We start from the raw sequence: 18,021 nt of genomic DNA on the forward strand, positions 1-18,021 counted from the left end.
CACAATAACGTCCCTAAATTCAATCTTGTATGTGTGAGCACGCAATTGTGTTAACTCAGTTTCCACTGCTGCTGATTCTGTCGTGCATCAAATCCTTTTTGGCTCCCCTCATCTACAAAACATATCTGAATCGTCATCCTATAATCCGCTAATCTGCCAATGTTTGTTGGTGAGAGTAGACGCAGAGGTGGTTTTGTTCTTATATGTGGTGGAAGCGGCGGCATGCAGTGCAGCACACCCTCCCTGTGTGATCAAAAATTCACCCCTGTTTTAAAACACTGGCATAAACACAAACACTGACAGTGAAAAAGAGACTATAGCATAGACCTATACAAGCAGATAACATCACACACCTCAGTGGAGGCCATAAAGCAAGCCTGAGAGGCGACAGACTACAGAGCAGAGATGGAGGTGGTGTAAGGCAATAAAGGGAGGAAGTGTCTGTTTTGTTTGCCCCTGGTGCACACATCAGGGAGTCATAACAAGGCAGTACTGTTCCGCTGAGCTCTGGGCTGTCATTTCTCTCCTTCGCCTTTACTCTGCCTCCAGATCTGTTTCCTCCCTAATACTGTTGTCCAGTCCAACTAGCTCCACCGTAAACCCGACTGCTGCAAGACCCAGAGAGGCAATAACACACCAACATGTGGCATGCATGCACTCGTACTCTCTCACACCTACACACGCTGAGCTCCCCATCGGCAAGCCCCCGCAGAGGTGATTGAGCACCAGCAGGGCTTAGAGCTCCTGTCATTTATAAAGGTGTCACCGCGAAAAACAGAGATGCTCCCTCTAACCTTATTGATATGGCTCTCCCACCCAATCTGATGCACAGAGCAGAATATCCAAAAGGTATGAGGTGCAGAAAAAAAAATGGAAAAACAGAAATTAAGAGAGAGAGTGAAGAAATGGGGGTAAAACGTAGAAAGTGAGTTAGAACAGAGAAAGACAAATAGAGTAGACTGAAAAAAATGAAATGAGGAAGAACAGAGCAATGAAATCAAGAGGATGGAGAATGGAGGAGGGTGATGGAGGAGTAATAGATATGACAACAAGAGGGAGATGGGGAAACAAGAGGTGTGGCTCATCAATTCTGAGGGTGAGTTCAGCGTGCCGGGGCTGCTGCAGCATGTAGGTGATCCATCACCGAGCCTGGGCCTCCAGCTCCAGCTCCAATGCTCTCTCTCTCCTTCTCTCTCTCACTCTCTGTCTTCTGTCTCCATACCACCACCCCAAAACAATCGCTGACAGATGTCTGTTGAGAGGCTGTCAATTTATTGCCAAGCCTACATTGCCATCACTGCTGCATTTCCTCAAATAAGGTCCGTGATAATCTCCCTCTTCATTTTTATCCATCTCCTCTCAACCTTCTGCCTCTTATTTGTCAAGGCAAAATTGCATTTTGTTACACTGCATTTGTTAGTGGAACAATGGTGCTGTTGCATCATCTGCTTACTGTAACAGTGAAAAGGAAACTCATCTGTTTGCATCCTCGCTGCCTCAGTCTTTATTCATTTTTCTGCTTTTCTCAGTTTATTGAAATCTAGGTCCATAGAAAGGGATGTCTTTCCTGAGGAAGGGAGTAGGGTGGGTGAGTCCAAGAGGATGGACTAAACAGGCCAAGTCTCTCTTGATAAGGTCAGCTTTCACATCAGGCCACAGGCGAAAAAAGGCCGTCTATGTACAGGTTATTTTCTGCCTACTACTTGACCGCTAGCCAGCAGCAATGTAAGCTGGCTGGAGATGCACGCGTTATCATAAAATGCATCTAAATGAACACAAGAAAAAAGAGCATAATGGAGGTATTTAGCCTGAAACTCTGGTATATGGTCAAACAATCACATTTTTCCTTACTTATTTGTTTAGCAAGAGTCTGCCTTGTTTCAAAAGAATAAAAATGTAATATTTGTGCAGCACTCCATTATTGTCTGGTGACCTAACAGCAAGAGTGCAATCAGTCTGGGAGCGAATTTCATTATGAACAGAAATTATCCTTGATCTGAGAGAAGTCGGATGAGAACAAATGAATAAAGAGCTCTCACTGGAGAGGGAAACCACAGACTGATGAAAGGTAACAGAGTCTCTTTTGTTCAGAGCTCACAGGACCGTAGAGGTGCGCTTTACAGTTGTTACTGTGTCAGAGGGTTTTGCATCAACTAAGCCACGCACACACAAGCACAAGGACAGGGATGTTTATAATGAAAAATGACGACACCGCTTGGCAAAGGCAATACTTCACATCTTGTGTGACTACAAACGCCACAAGGATGAAACGGGTGACAGCAACCTACTATTGGACTGTGTGCAAGAGGAATAACTTTAAAGAGGATCAAAAAGAAGTTTGGAGCATTGTGTCCCACTGTTTTCTGTCTCGTCTAGTTTAACCCCATCACTTAAAAGAACAGCAGAGACATGGGAAGATGTTAATGGAATGTGAAAGAAAGACTGAGACGAGAGCGTGAAGATAGCAATGTAAGTGTGCATGAGCAAGGTAATGGAGGAAGGTAGAATGAGGTTAACAGAAGGAGTGAGGGTGCCGCCGGTATTTTTCATCTTTTCTGTGAGGTCCACACATCATCCAGGAGGCATGAAAAACTTGGAGGTGATCCACACCTCCAAACCACAGTTGAGCAGATGGCTCAAAGTAAAAGAAGACATTCCAGGTCTTACTTCTGGTTATAGCGGCTCGTTGTGTCCATTAAATTACACAAATAAATTTGTAATTTATTTGAATGTTAATTTTTATACGATGTTATCTGTGAGTCAGCAAAGGTACCACTGCTAAGGGAGTGGGTCGCACAATGATCTGATGCTCTGCCTTTACAGCTCCGGTAAGTGATGACACCTGAATGTATTAAAACACTGCACTGAGCAATGAAATGAATGACACACAAAAGAAGAACTACATATCTGATTTGCAGCAATTGCTTCTAATGCTGATAAAAAAGACAAACGTACCCATCCTTCTAATTTTATTCATCAAATAAGTCTATAAAAATCCTTATAACTACTTTAAATTTATGTCAGACTGATAACCGCCTCGAGAATATTAAGGTTCTTGAAGTCAGTAAAGACACTCTTTGTTTCAGACTAGTTATTCATGCATCTATTCTCATCTGGTCACAGATGAGAATAGATGCATGACTCGTTTAAAAGCTGAAACCAAACTTTCTTTCTTTTCAGTTGTTAAAGAAACACCCCATTCTGTAGACTAAAAGTAAAAACAGTCACATTGGAGCGTTGCTGATATTGGTAAGCAGGCTGGAACCATGCATGGAGATCAGCAGTTGGTGAGAAAAATCAGCTGATGAATGTATTCATGATTCACTTCACAACAACGTCACTTGGAGCTGTCAAAAGTTTGAGTTGGCAGCAACCAGCCCACAGGAGATAGAATAGCAGGAGGACACACACAGAGCGGTAGGAGACCATTGATTTCTCCACAGACAGACACAGTGATGGAAAAGGAGGAAGCAGGTCTGCCTTCATCACCCCCCCTCTGCCCAAAAATACATACAATGAGTCTCACACACAATCTCATAAGTAGATAAACCAGTTTGAACATGGCAAAAGATTCAGGTGCTGTGATTGGGAAATATTGTTTAACATTATCTAGGTGATTAGCATGCATTAGGAAACAAACCCATGGTGGTTGGTCTTATCGTGCCCACTCTGACTTTTGTTCCTGGAAATCAGTCTTGAAACCTGTGGGACCATCTGTTAAAAATGATGCTGGAGTTTTGCTTACACAGAAACAGCGCAGAGAACAAAGCCTGGAATAGTCTGAAATTTGACCTTTACATAAATTAAAATGATGGAAAACACACAGAAGGCTATATCCTTGCACTTAGATTCCCAATGCACACAGTCTACATAACTCAGCATATGCCAAAAGTGACAAAACACATAAAAAATTTTTATCTTACCTGAATGGAACCTAAAATATTCTATTCATCTAAATTTTTTTGACTACACTAAGGGAAGCGCCCAGCAGAGATTTTAACATGAAATTGTATGAGATTTACATACATGTAAAAAAAGGCCCATTACTGAGAACTCCTTCGAGGATAATGCTCTAACACCCTTCTGGTTGACTTGGAAAGAGGAAGAATTTTCATCCCATGTTAAAAAAACAACTTCAGATCTCAAGTTGTGCATGCTAAAGCAGATCTGTCAGACACAGAGGAGACAATTTTAGTTAGCCACAGGGAGGCACACACATGCTCATAGCCACAAAGCAAACAAACAAATACAAGCTAAGGCAAAGACATGCCCGTATGACTTTGTGTAAACCACCCTGAGCATCTGTTCAGTGAACAGGATTTGTATGAAAATCATTTATGTCTTCATCTTAGACCTACAATCCATTCCTCTATACATCATTGGGAAAAGGAAAAAGCATCTTGACCAGGGGTGGGGTAACTCTTTGACTGATGGGCCGTGCAGAATTCTAAAATTTGACAGGTGGGCCAGCTGAGGAGCAGATGGAGGGAGTGTTTATTTGTACTAATACAAACGACATGTAAAAACCATTATATTAGTACCTCAAGATACGAGTGTAGTCTGTTTTGTGACTGAGCTTGTAAGTCAAACAGCATTTCCCCATTTAAAATAACTAAAACAATTTTATTCTATTCCAGTATTGTAAAAAAGCCCCAAACCCCTAACATAATTTCATCAACCAACAGACATGCATACTTTGTCTGTGCATAATTAATTATATAAAAGTCACATAAACAATTAAACAATGATCAAGTATGAAAAGAGACACAAAAATCGTAAGCACACTCGCACTACATCTTTACTACGCGAAAGAGAACGGAATCTTTCGCGGGATAAATTTAGTGGATCAAAGGATAGATGGCCACTTACTCTTTGATACGCTAAAGAAACTGGACACACCATCCTACCTGAAAACACACACAACAAAGTCTTAGGGCGGGAAGGGGAAAATTGGGATTGGACAGAAATCTATCAGCCACGTCTGTCCCAAAACAATGACCAAAATCCTAGAGCCTGTTAAAATGAGATAAGCAATTATGAAGTGAGTGAATGCTGCAATAATAGTCAGTAGGTCTTTAGTCTCATTGTTAATAGCTCACAGTTGATGTCAATATCTATAAAACAAAAAAACAGACCACACCAAACCAATGACTAAAAACATTCCATCAGTCTTTATTGTTAAGACTTAAGTTTAACGTGACCTACAAAGTTCAGCAAAGCCAAAAAACCCTCATCTTCAATCATAAAATGAGCACACATCTATTTAAGCTGTGCTACATCATCCTGTGCTCGCTGAATTATATTTAATCTCCAATATCCTTCCTCTACCCCCTAATTACCTCTCATAAAGGCAGGCTTTGAGAACCCTCCTTGGATTGAAATGTTTTTTTTAGGCCATCTCAGAGGAATGTTGTTAAGGTAATGTAATGGTGACCCTTAAACTACTCATTAGATGTCTCAGGATTAGAGCATCAACTGAATGCCAAAAAATGTTTGTGTAAAGATGCAGCAAAAAAAAATAGAAGGGTATATTTGTCAGGGGATTTTCCTTCATCTGTCTCTAACTCTTACATTCTCAGATCAGTGTCAATGTCATAACCTTATTCAGACAGCCAGGCAGACAATCCAAACAGAGTCACTTATAATCACCAGCTCTAAATAGATGGGTGTCAGAGTGACAGGTGAAAAGTTGAGGATGTGTCACTGTGTTGAACCATTTGGCTGAAATCAAAGGGATATGAGGGCCTTCAAACAGCAGGGAAAGCCACGTCTGAGACCAGACATGCTCTGTTGTGCTCTGCAGATGAGGGCCAAGAGGTTATACTGCTTTTCTTCTTTCTCTCCCTTTGTTCTCCTCTCACCTTAAAAGAGTGGGAGGGAGACAGAGGAAAAAAGTATAGGATTGAGAATGAGACAGAGACAGAGAGAGAGTGATACATGAACAGGTTGCCTGTCTCCATTTCCTACAGGACAACATGTTGGTCAAACACTCGTTAGCAGACTTTGCTCGGTGTTTCCGGGCGGCACGGGTAATGAGCAGAGGTGGCTTGAGCAGTGGGATTCCAGCCAGTGATGTGGATCATTTCTGACAGTATCGAAGTAAATTTGCCTTCCAGCCATTCCCTAGTCCCTGTCTTCTCCAGCTTGCTGCAGCAGAGCCGGTGCCACCAGCACACCTTCAACTGGGAGCACTTTGATGCAGCTGGAGACATGAGCTAAATAGCAGAATAATCCTCAGTGGAATTCTGAAGGGAACAAATACACAACTTCAATTCTCCAAGGTTTTGCAGCTTTGCTTTCTTAACATCCTCCACAGAGCTGGAGCATCATCTATGATGTTGGCTGCAATGTATTCTATAGTTCCAGTAAATACAGTCTACAAGATTATTGAAAAACTGCAGTTTTGCTCTGAACTCTATTCTCTTCAGAGAAAGCATTATTCTAATACTCTGACAGAAAGACATTCGTATTCCAACATTAATGCTTTCTAACATTTACTATAAGACTGCATATACCATGTACTGAATTACTAATACCTTGTGGACTTGGTCATTGTCCTTGAGGGATTACGGACATTCAGCTCATTTTGGTCTCTGTGCTGGTCAGCAATTTTCAAAAGGTCAGACTAGTGTTATTGCACTGATGGTGATTTTAAAGGATTTTCAAAGTGTGGGGCAGCGAAACAAAGGCCACCATTTTGCCTTATTAGAATGGAATAACATTGTCTGTCAGATAAATTGATTTTTCTGCTACTGGTTCCTATTATGTTGATGTAAGCAGTATGTGAGCTGCCACATATGACCCTGTAGAGAAGTGATAATACATGCCTAACACAGGTAGATTACACAACCAAGAAAGACCTGATTTTTTTCTAGCAAGGACAAGTCAGGGTGATTTGTGGAAGAGATGAAGGACGGATGAATAAATGACTAATGGCCCATCCATTTAATATACTTAATTACTTCATTCACGGTTAAATTCTTCTATGGAAAACAGGGGCATAATGACTCTTTTGCAACAGGTATAGTTTCTTAATGACACACACACTTTTTAAATACTGAAAACCTGTTCTTTTTTATCTGATATCATTGTGCAGACATCAGAATTTGCAACTATACAATCACCTCAAGAATACAATCAATATTGTTTCACTTAAGAGAAATGAAAAAAAGCTGTATCCCAATGTGACAAGTAGGCTGCCAAATATTTATAAGTGTGGAATTGTCTTGCATTTTATTTGTGGCATACTTAAATGAAATAAGCTTGACAGGCAGTAAAATAAAATGGCCTGAAAGCACATCAGCTGACAGGAGATTTGAATTTTCAGAAATATTCCATCAACTGATATCTCCATTTCTCCATGTATAAAGTTGTCAAGTTTGTAAAGAATTGTTTCCCTTTTCTCTTTTCTATAAATTCAACAAGAGGGGTTTTTTAGCCCTGGAATACATGCAGGAATACATGCAGTTTTATGGTATATTCTGTGTAAATACTGTGACACAGTTTCTGTGACATAATAAATTAAATGTGAATATATTACATAATGTCCTTTATGTGGCTCTGCTACGCGCTGGCAACTCATTGTACCATGCCTCTCACCCGTAGCCAACTGGACTATACCCATGACCCTGAAAGTGGAAAAGAAGCCGTGGAGGAAATTATTAAGGTCGTCTCATCTACAAGAGGATGGATGGATGGATGGATGGATGGATGGATGGATGGATGGATGGATGGATGGATGGATGGATGGATGTTATAAAATGAAGCTCTAGCAAAAGTTCAGTAAGGAAGCCATTTCACCTTCAGTCTTGTACAAAAAAACAAGTCCGATACTGTAAGAAATCCAATGTATTGCTTCACAGATTTTTGTGTTCTCTGAATTCAGTACTTGCATCATAGGTCTAGCTGTCCTCTGCTTAGGTATCGCATGGCATGTGGTTAATTAACTACACTAGAAAATGGAGGCTCTGGAAGGACCCATAAACACTCTACATTAAAAGCCATCTAATTAGGTTGGAGCTACATGAGCTTGAAGGAGAACATATACACAGAAAATGATTGTCAACCAGGCATTGAGGAAAGAAAATAATGCACATAATCATCTATAAGGTCACAATGACATGCTATGGAAGTACTGCTTCATATCTGCTTGAATTCTAGAGATGGTCTTATTCTAAATTTTGGTGAAGGTCAAAGATGTGTAAGCAGTCATGCACGTCAGATAGCACACCATTAAATGTTACCTAATCTATCTGTTGACACTTTGTATGAGGAGCACAGGACGTCTTTTAAGTTCTACAGTTCTACATTTTATGATCCTTAGTCCGTCAAAAGAAGGTCTCAAAATAAATGTCATTTCACAGTCAGGTTTTACTTTCCTACGTTTTACTGATCATTTCAAGATAATTTTTTGGGTCATTTGGGTCAGTCTTTTTCCAATGCATTTAAAGTATGGACTGAACAGCCAAAGTCAACATAGTCAAAATTTAAGGGTGAAAACATGATTTTCAAACCAGCCAATGCTGCATCCAATCTTACCTTTAGGCTTTGTGGTTGATCGATAGTAATGGAAACAGCAGGAGGCCTTAAGAATTTAACCTGTTTACCGTGACTAAATTCTTCCTCAAACACAGCGGCATACAAGGATGGACAAGAGGCCTCTGGTTTTGAAGAAGTAATGATGGGTTTGAAAAAGCAGTTTTAGCGTAACTTGTGTGTCAAAAGTACTATCGGAGGAGGGCTAGAAGTGAGGTTAATGACTCTTCAGCATGCCACTAGACAACAAATCATAACTTGCATGTGTGTGACTCAAATACAACACAGACAGAAAATATCCCAGACTACTTCATGGCCAATTTATGTATCATACTGGGCACATTATTAGTTCCTGTGTCAGGTAAATGTGTTTGGAGGGATGGGAAAGAATGATTTTGACTGTGAGTGAAAGTAATAAATAGACAGATTCATCTCCTTAAAAGCTTTCAAGGATTCAATCTCGGCCAACAACTGCCTGCCATCCATTATAATCGTCAATGGCCTCATTTCTATACCAAATCTTTTATCCTTGCTGGGTTTGTGTTCTGTTTGTTGTGATTTCTCAATCCCTAAATGTTTCAATGGATAGAGGACATTAATAAATTATTTCAAAAGAAGCTATACCTGTTTTCTTAATCTGTATCATTGCTGAAATAAACTGCATTGTAAAATGTACCCTCACCAAGGATTAACTGTACACTGAAACTTGTATAATTTGAATAGATGGTACAATTTCTGAAGAGGATAGTTAAAGACCATTCGCTCTCAGACAGCCTGAACTAACTATGGTTGAATGACGTTCTGTACAGAAAGATTGAAAAAAAGAAAGAGAAAAAGGTAAAGACATAGAGGGAGACAGCATATGGAGTTGACACATCTGCTCAAGTATATAATGATGATACTGAGGGGAAAGAAAGGGATAAAATATGGAGGTCACATCTGAAAACATGGAGTCTCTATCTGTCCCCCGGGGTTAGTGGGGTGAGCCAGGGATGACGGTGATGCTGAGGGGAAAGGTGTTGACGGGTCGTAGCGGTTGTTTGCCAGCTCAATTTTTATCCCACAGACAAAGCAAATAGTAAATGAGGTGTGCTTGTCATAACACCAGTCTATCGACTGTGCAATCTTCAAAATCTCACCACACGAAAGTTGAGGTTGGGATCAGGTGTAGTTTGTATTGATTTGCCCTCTCAGATGAACTGTGCAATACACTGTCTTAAAAGGATCTTTGGCCATGTTCTGTTCTTGTGTGTGTATTGCACATGGAATGTACAACACAAAGGACTAGCCACGAAAAACACATTCATTGTCTCCCCTACTTAATGCATTGAAAACATCATCAGAGACTGTCTTTGTCAAGGGTTAAATAAGAAAATGTATTGCAGGATATGTTATAACACACATACAGTGCATGATGCTGATCTCAGGTCACAGATTTCATCTCCTTAAGTGTCTATAAATTACACAGACCCTTCATAGCAAGACTGATCCCAATCAAGCACACTACTTCACATTGACAACAAGCTGGACTGGGGGAAGCACACAGATGTCCTCTACAAGAATGGCCAAAGCCCTCTCTTTTTACTGAGGAGGATGAGGTCTTTTAATGTCTGTAACACCATGCTGAGGATGTTCTACCAGTCTGTGGTGGCCAGTGCTTTCCTCGATGTTGTGGTGTGCTGGGGCAGTGGTCTGAGGGTGGCGAACGCCAACAGACTGGACAGGCTGATCTGCAGGGCTGGTAACGTTGTGGGGCCAAAGTTAGACTTACTGTAGTGTTCCAGAAGCGGAAATGACCCAATCAAGGGCCATCTTGGACAATGAGTACCACCAGCTGTACAGAACACTGATGGGACAAAGGAGTTCTTTCAGTAGCGGGATGACTCTTCCTAAATATACTACTCCACAATAGGAAATCTTTCCTGCCTGTGGCCATAAAACTGTACAATGCCTCACTTTAACAGTGAGGAAGAAGAATGAAGCAGACACCAAAATCTGTATATCTGTATATACTGTACATTCATATATTCTTTTATTTATTCTCCTATTTATCCCTAATTCGTTTGCTCTTTATTGTTAATTTTAAATTCCTTATGCTTGTTTTCACTTTGTCTTTATGTTATGAAACAGAGCAGCTGTAACAAAAAGTAATTTCCCCTGTCAGTCTGGTGTTCTGCCCTGAATGTTTGTTTCTATAGAATATTTGATTTGTTTCTGACAAATCAAGACCATTCTAGTTGAGTTAACTAAAGACTGCATTGTTTTTTATATAGCAATGGCAACAAGGAGACAAGTGTGTATGAGATCAATTCAAAGAAATCCATAATTCAAATTTACAAATTTAAAAGACATTAGCAGTATTATAAAGTTCTCACTTGGAAGGATTTCTTGTCTTTTTTTTTTTTTTAATTAAGTTAAGATTTTCTATTTCCTTGTATGTTTCTTTTGAGATGATTACATATCCATAGCTATTTCTGTCACAACAATTTAAAACCTTGTTACCAACCACACACCTGATAGTGCTTCTTTTTGTTCTCTTTAACTGCTAGGTGATGAATCATTCAAAAGAAAGTGGTGGCGCTGCTGGTGGTGTGTGTGTGTGTGTGTGTGTGTGTGTGTGTGTGTGTGTGTGTGTGTGTGTGTGTGTGTGTGTGTGTGTGTGTGTGTGTGTGTGTGTGTGTGTGTATGAGTGCGTGAGTGCGTGCGTGCGTGCGTGTGTGGTGGTGGTGGGGTATTAGAGGTCTCGGCCATTGATTCAATTTCTATGGCCACAAATACTTTAAAGCATAATAAGCCTATGCTTCAAGCCCTGATATCCTTTCATGGCTTGAAATGGCCTTGTTGTTACCAACAAATCACAGCTCTCTCTAAAGCTACCCTCACTGTAGCGGTACGCCAATGACAACAAGGTTAGAAAAATGTATAAGGCACCACACACAAGTAAGCCACTAAAAACTGTAATGGTTTTTGTTGAGGATTTAGCCAGCAGCAAAGCGGTGTAGGAGTATCATCCATGTACCAAACATTTCAGATCCTCTGGGGAGATAGTGAATATTAAAGGGCTTTGCAGGAGTCTTCGCCATGAACGCTCTTGACAGAAGATTTGTTTATGACCTTCAAAGAAGGAGGATGAGGTCAATGATAGCTCTGACTGCCTCTTTTGCATCTCAAGGCAATCCCTATCATTGAAAAGACAGCTGCAGTTTCATGCCCAAGTATTTACTGTTGTCATCAGATCTGTGAAGCTCTTCCATTACTATTTATCAAATGGACCTGACTTTTTCTAAGATTGGTATAAAGGTAATAAGGCAAGAGTCCTCTGAAAAAGAACTCCTGCTGGATCAGATAAGAAGACTGTCTGAGATAACGTGTTTTCTTCAATGAACCCATTGCAACTAAGATGGTGGCTGATGCCAGAAAATATTGGGCATATTAAAAAGAATGCCTTAATCTGTCAATTTAAGTAAATTATCTCTGTGACATTCTTTGATGCTCACCAGCTGCAAACCTGTTTGAAAGTGCAAAGTGATAAATAAAAGCATGATGTCATATAACTTTTATTGCAAACGTTGTTCTTCACCCAAACTGAAGCGAAACAGTCTTTCCGATGACAAAAGTTTAACAAGTTCAACTTAACTTCTTGGATGACTCACAGTTTCCATCACAATATCAACAGATTTCAGACTCAGAAGACACATTCTTGTTATGGCTGACTATTTTTAAATGACCTAATGTAGTCATCAGCCAGCTGTCACATGTGCCGAAGCCCAGCAGAAGGCTTGACTTATGACTTAAATGTTTCAGTGGCTTTGGTGGAAAACAACATCAGCATGAAGGCAAGGCCTGTTTCTTAGGTCTATTGTTCCTTTAAACACACTGCAAACATTCTAAACAACGCACAACCAGAAAAGTAATTTTGTATCTTATCTTGATCTAATACAGAAACAGGAGGAGTTCAAACAGACCAGATCTAATCACAGAAGGTCCTCACAAAAGACATTCTGCAGTACCATGAATATAACTTAAGACTGGACCACCAATATCAAAAATAAAGTTGGATGCTGTATTTTAATAAGACTAGGATCTTTCTTAGTTGGTTGCCATCTCTAATATTGCTGAACAGAAAATATGTGAGGTGGGGAGTCTCTGAAGGAAGTCTTCACAGAAAGTTTGTAATTCTCTAGTTCATCTGGATGTACATGATGGGTCCTGCTCTACAAATTCAGGTTTAGAAAGCATCTTTTTGTTGCAAAATAACTTCAGAATTAGCTGCTGGATATGAAAACAAATAAAACACTCTGCAACTCCATAACTGCAATTATCATCCAAATGCATCTAGCCTACAATAATGTCAGCCTTTAAATGATTTCCCACTGATATTAATGTAATATCATCAACATGTTGTAAAAGAAGGAATCAGCATTTTTTCGTAAAATATTTCATTTGAATAGTATTTGAATATCATATCATTCATATCACTACAGTGTTAAAATTGGTTCTAAAATTTTCAGTTAAGATTATAAAAATATGTTGGACAATTCTGAAAGTCTTAAATCTCCACACTTGTGTGAAAAATAACCAAGACAGATAGCGATGCAGACATTTCTATTCAGAACACAGGAGCAACACAATTCCATTATTACCCTCATCTGTGTCAGCTATTCATTTTGTTGAAATTTGCTCTTCCCAAAATGCAGAAAGATGTGAGGTTCAGCTGAATAACAAGAGACAATAGAGGGGAAGAAAGAGTGAGATGGTAATTTAAAGTGGCCTTAAGGGGCTGTCAGTTCCCTCCATCCTTCTCCATCACGTGTAACTTCTTCTAGATAGTGTTAGTGACACAAAGACAACAGCATGTAGGAGTCACCACTTTAGCTGCATTCATTTTTCAGATAACCCAAACAGAGAGGATGACAAGTAGACTCCTAGAGGAAAGGGTTCAAACACATTACCTCCCCCCAGTTACATGCAGTCAGGGGAGGCAGGTGAGGCACGGCCTTACCTACCATCATGAAAGAAAAAAATGAAAAATGGAAGAAATAAATTAAATGGTTATATTCATGCAGTGATGAGTATTATTAAAGCTATTTTTGTTTAACATCACCAATTTAAGGTTATTTTTAATCAAAATTGCTGAATTTTCACATCTACTGCCGGAATACTGAGAAAAGACCTGCAGTGAGGCACCAGCCAGCCGAACCTCACCATGGATTGCGCAATGACTCGGCTAGCAGTACTGGCATGCTATACAGTGAGACCGTAATGCGATCTCTATATGTCACTTTCAAAATGTTTTAACATGTTTGCTCTTTGAACTAAATTCCCATAATTTAGCTAATGTATATAATGTACAGTGTTTATTGTCAACAACTGTATGTGTGTAATGTCTTTCTTGAGTTGAGCGGTCCTGATACGACTGGGAAAAGGCACGAAGTGAGGCACGCATTTCTCATGCCTCATGGTAGGGGGCGCTGATGATCCCAGGGATTCCGCCGAGTATTCTTCTTCCTTGGCCGTAGAAGAAGTGACAGCAAACTACAATCTTCAGTCAAGTGCAGCCTTTCATATGTTTTCCTTCCGCCTTGCCTTACAATAAAAATGGAGGATTACATATCAATGGTGAATAAGCTAAACAGTAGGTTTATATTTTTGTAAATCTAATTATGATGAAATCAGTGCCTCACCAGCCATGAACCTCACCGCACGTCACTGCCTTCCCTTTTCTTGTTGTGATGCCACAGAGCTAACACCTCCATGTAACAACTAAACCCAAACTTGAAGTTATCCAGCTCCTGAATAATTTTATCCTAAATGTATGTTGTCTATTATGTAATTTAATGCTGTCCCAGCTTCCTTAATAACACTTTAAATAGGCAGCATACAGAAGTAGGCTGTTCAGAGTAACACACAAACTACACACAGTGTGAGTGTGTTGCTAATGCTAACGTTTGCTACGTTAACGACGTCACTCACCACAGAGTTCCTCATGCCGGACCGAACGGTGAATCCTTCCGCCTTCAGCTCCGTCTTCCTCCGCGACATTTCCACAGGTGTTCCCTTTTAAAACAGCGACGTGAAACCGAACGAATCGATATTTGCGTAGCTTTCAATTCGCGATACGCGACACACACGTCGTTGTGCTGTGGTGGTTGTTAAGCGAAGTCTGAGACGCTTTGGTTTGGTTGCTGAGGAGACGCATGTTTCCTTGTTGCCATGGTAATCCCGGGGCGCTGCGAGGTCAGAGCAAGTATCCTGAGATGTGTTTGAATTACTGTACTGTAGTTCGTTTTATATTACAAAAGTCATAGCATACATGAGATTATAGATTAAATATAGTAATTTGTCACACAATATGAAATAATGTTAAAGCATTAAAGTGATTATTTAATCTTTTTTTAATATATTTAATTCAAATACATTTTCTATTTTTTCCTGCAAGATTGACTATGATGTTGATTTATTTTACCTTCTTTATACATTTATTAAGTGCAATTGGTTAATAGGTGTATAGAATTCTTCTTTTTTTTTTTTAACAAACACCTGCCACACTTATACCTTGCTGGTTCATCACACTAGCTGTAATACAACGCTGCTACCACGACATCAGCAACCCACCCATCAAGCTTAACTGATGGGTTACAAAGATGCAATTAATGATTTGACAGTACACATGATGTTACGTATGCCTACATATATATTTTATATGTGCTGTATGTAGTTATGAATGTGCATGTGGGTGTATATGTGAGAGATGGCTGTGGTGTGTCTGTGTCCTGTGTGTTTTGTTTTTCCTTGAACCCAGATCATCCAATCCAGCTCCAGCGCCTGTCTGGAGCTATCCATCAAGGAAATTCCAAGTACCCTGCTGATCACTCCACCTGCTGCCAACTCCCACCATTACCTGCAATTGCATGCCCCGCCCCAAACACACCCTATATAAGTCTTTTGTTTGCCATTCAGAAGAGAGCTACATCAAGGACTCTCTATTTAATCTCTCAAGGTTACATCTCATCTCTCAGCTCTCCATCTCAGTTCTCTATCTCACTCTATCTATCTCTGCTCCATGTTCTGTGTGATGGTAGTGATGGGCAGATGAAGCCCCATGAAGCATTGAAGCCTTTCGTCCCAATCGGTTCACGGTGGTTCGGAGCTATATGAAGCTATATTTGTTCTAGTACGACATCTACTGGATGGTAAAATATCAGGTAGCATGAGTTTGAAATCTGCGGCATTTTGCAGAAACCCTGTTAATAAAACTGTCAGCAAAATAAAGAAGTATGCAAAACATGTATAGTTTAGTGATTGTAATATACAGTGTGTGTGTGTGTGTGTGTGTGTGTGTGTGTGTGTGTGTGTGTGTGTGTGTGTGTGTGTGTGTGTGTGTGTGTGTGTGTGTGTGTGTTTGTATGTATGTATGTATGTATGTATGTATGTGTATGTGTATATATATATATATTATATATATATATTATATATTATACATATATATATATATTATATATATATATGCTCGAGTTCCTTTTGGCTTTTTTTTCCTGGTTTTTGGTTTATGTTACTGCCATTTAGTCACACATTATAGTCACAATCTGCAGGGTTGTAACAAATGACAGCAAGTCTTTTTGTGTGTTTTTGCTCCAGGGCCACTACACTTCTATCTCAGATACAAAAGGTCAATCACACACTCAATCGCTGTACGCATGCAGCAGATTATCAGAGGGAAATTCTTAGTAAAACTCTCGACCTGGCAGAAAGACCAAGATCTCTTCTAAATAAGTTGGTTAGAGACAGCCTGGGCTCTGAATCATTCCAATTTAGGCGTGTAGCTCTTTTAATCTCCCAGTATCATTTTTGCCTCTAGAGATTTCTTAGGGGAACTGGTGCAACTGTTATTAATCTTCAGTGCACAGGCAATTTCTCTAAAAGCCCCTATTTGTTTTTTATGGCTCCATTGAGAGAGGAGGGTAGGGGAAGCAGCGAGGGACACTGTAAACAAGGTATGCAGGGAAGGCAAGTTATGTCCCTGTCAGCTGGTCAATGCTGGTCGCTCTCTTTCTCTCCCTCTCCAATTTCCCTCAGAGGATTAAAAGAGGAAGAGGGGAATTTTCAGAAAGCAAACTGAGCAAACAGGAGCGTCAGCATGAATTCAGCTCAACTGAGAAATGATTGTTCAAACAGCACTACACTATCTCACTCCTGTGAGGGTGCAGTTTGGGATGGAAACTGGACTTTAGATGCAGACATTGCAGGAATGATGCATAAAATACAAAATGTATCTCTGGTTTTGCCTATCTTGTGAGTTCCTCTGCTCTCATATTTATGTATGAATATCTGGCTGTCTCAGTCAACCACCTCTTGCATCTGGTATATATTTCTGTTTATAAGATTTGCTTTTATAACACATTAATTGTGTTCAAACTGAGTTACACAGTAAAGATTCATTTCCATTTTTTACAGCTATTAACACACTTTGGAAAATCCAGGTGGTTTGACAGGTAGAGAAATAATCAAGTGAAGAAACATGAGTAACAACATCAAACAGGGTCCACAATGCACCCTGTTTTGATTAATTTGTATTATTTATTCTACATCCACAGTGTTCCTTTATCATCGCTGTGTCCCTAGTTTCATTGCCAGCTAGTATGCAGGGCCACCATCAGGCTTGACAACCTTTGTCCACTGTGAGGAAAAACAGCAATTAGGGTATCATTAGTTGCAGAAACCAGTAGCTACAAGGCAGAGGATCCAAGGAAGACCAGCAGATGAATCAGCAAGAGAGGATTTGCTATGGAGTCGCATGGCCCCAATTATGATGAAATGAGACAAGCAGCCATTAGACCAGACCGATAGGCTGTAGGGAGAGCGGGCATCGATTGTTGTGCTGTAGGGGACACCCCCAAATGCATTATCTTTGGAACAGTGTAATTAAAGCCATACTGCACGTGACTGCACAAACATACATTTTCTAAAACAACTTGTCTTTTGTTGCCGACACATTAAGGCACAAGCAGCCGTTCATGCTCAAATTCACATCAACCAGCAGCGTAGGGTGACCATTTCCCATCCCACAGACAACCCTTAACTGGTATTGAGACACCAAGCAAAGAGAGAGGATTCACCCTAAACCCTCTCTTTGTGAGGCAATAATAATATCCTTTGCAACACCATGCTGCCTGTGTTTCAGTGTAAAAGTCATTTGCGTTGTGCTGTTTTATAATGCCCCACATATCCTCAGTACGTTTCGACAGGTGTTTTCATTCTCGCACCTTCACTGGACTGGTCTTCTTTGCACCTGCTGTGCCTCAAACTTCCTACATATTGCAACTTTTATTAGTGCAAAGATTTAAGCATCTCTACTTAATGCCCAACTTAATCCTATTAAGCAGAATAAGTGAAAACACCCGTTCAGGTGCAACAATGTGTCAGACAGTTTGATTTCTAACCTAGAGAAATCTGCTTGCCCATAAATTTAACAGCTGTAATAGAAAC

At 40.0% G+C, this 18,021-nt stretch overlaps 1 protein-coding gene across 2 annotated transcripts in view; it reads right to left on the reverse strand.

Annotated features, from left to right (window-relative positions):
* Window positions 1-14,670, reverse strand: part of pacrg (PARK2 co-regulated) — a 122,511-nt gene extending 107,841 nt beyond the window's left edge. For both annotated transcript variants that reach the window (XM_068338016.1, XM_068338015.1), the window contains exon 1: window positions 14,509-14,670. In XM_068338016.1, the coding sequence (XP_068194117.1) occupies window positions 14,509-14,577 (69 nt within the window). In that variant the 5' untranslated portion in view covers window positions 14,578-14,670. The remainder of the gene's footprint in view (window positions 1-14,508) is intronic.
* Between the last annotated feature and the right edge of the window lie 3,351 nt (window positions 14,671-18,021).

The sequence above is a fragment of the Antennarius striatus genome, chromosome 17 (assembly GCF_040054535.1).
Source record: "Antennarius striatus isolate MH-2024 chromosome 17, ASM4005453v1, whole genome shotgun sequence".
NCBI lineage: Eukaryota > Metazoa > Chordata > Actinopteri > Lophiiformes > Antennariidae > Antennarius > Antennarius striatus.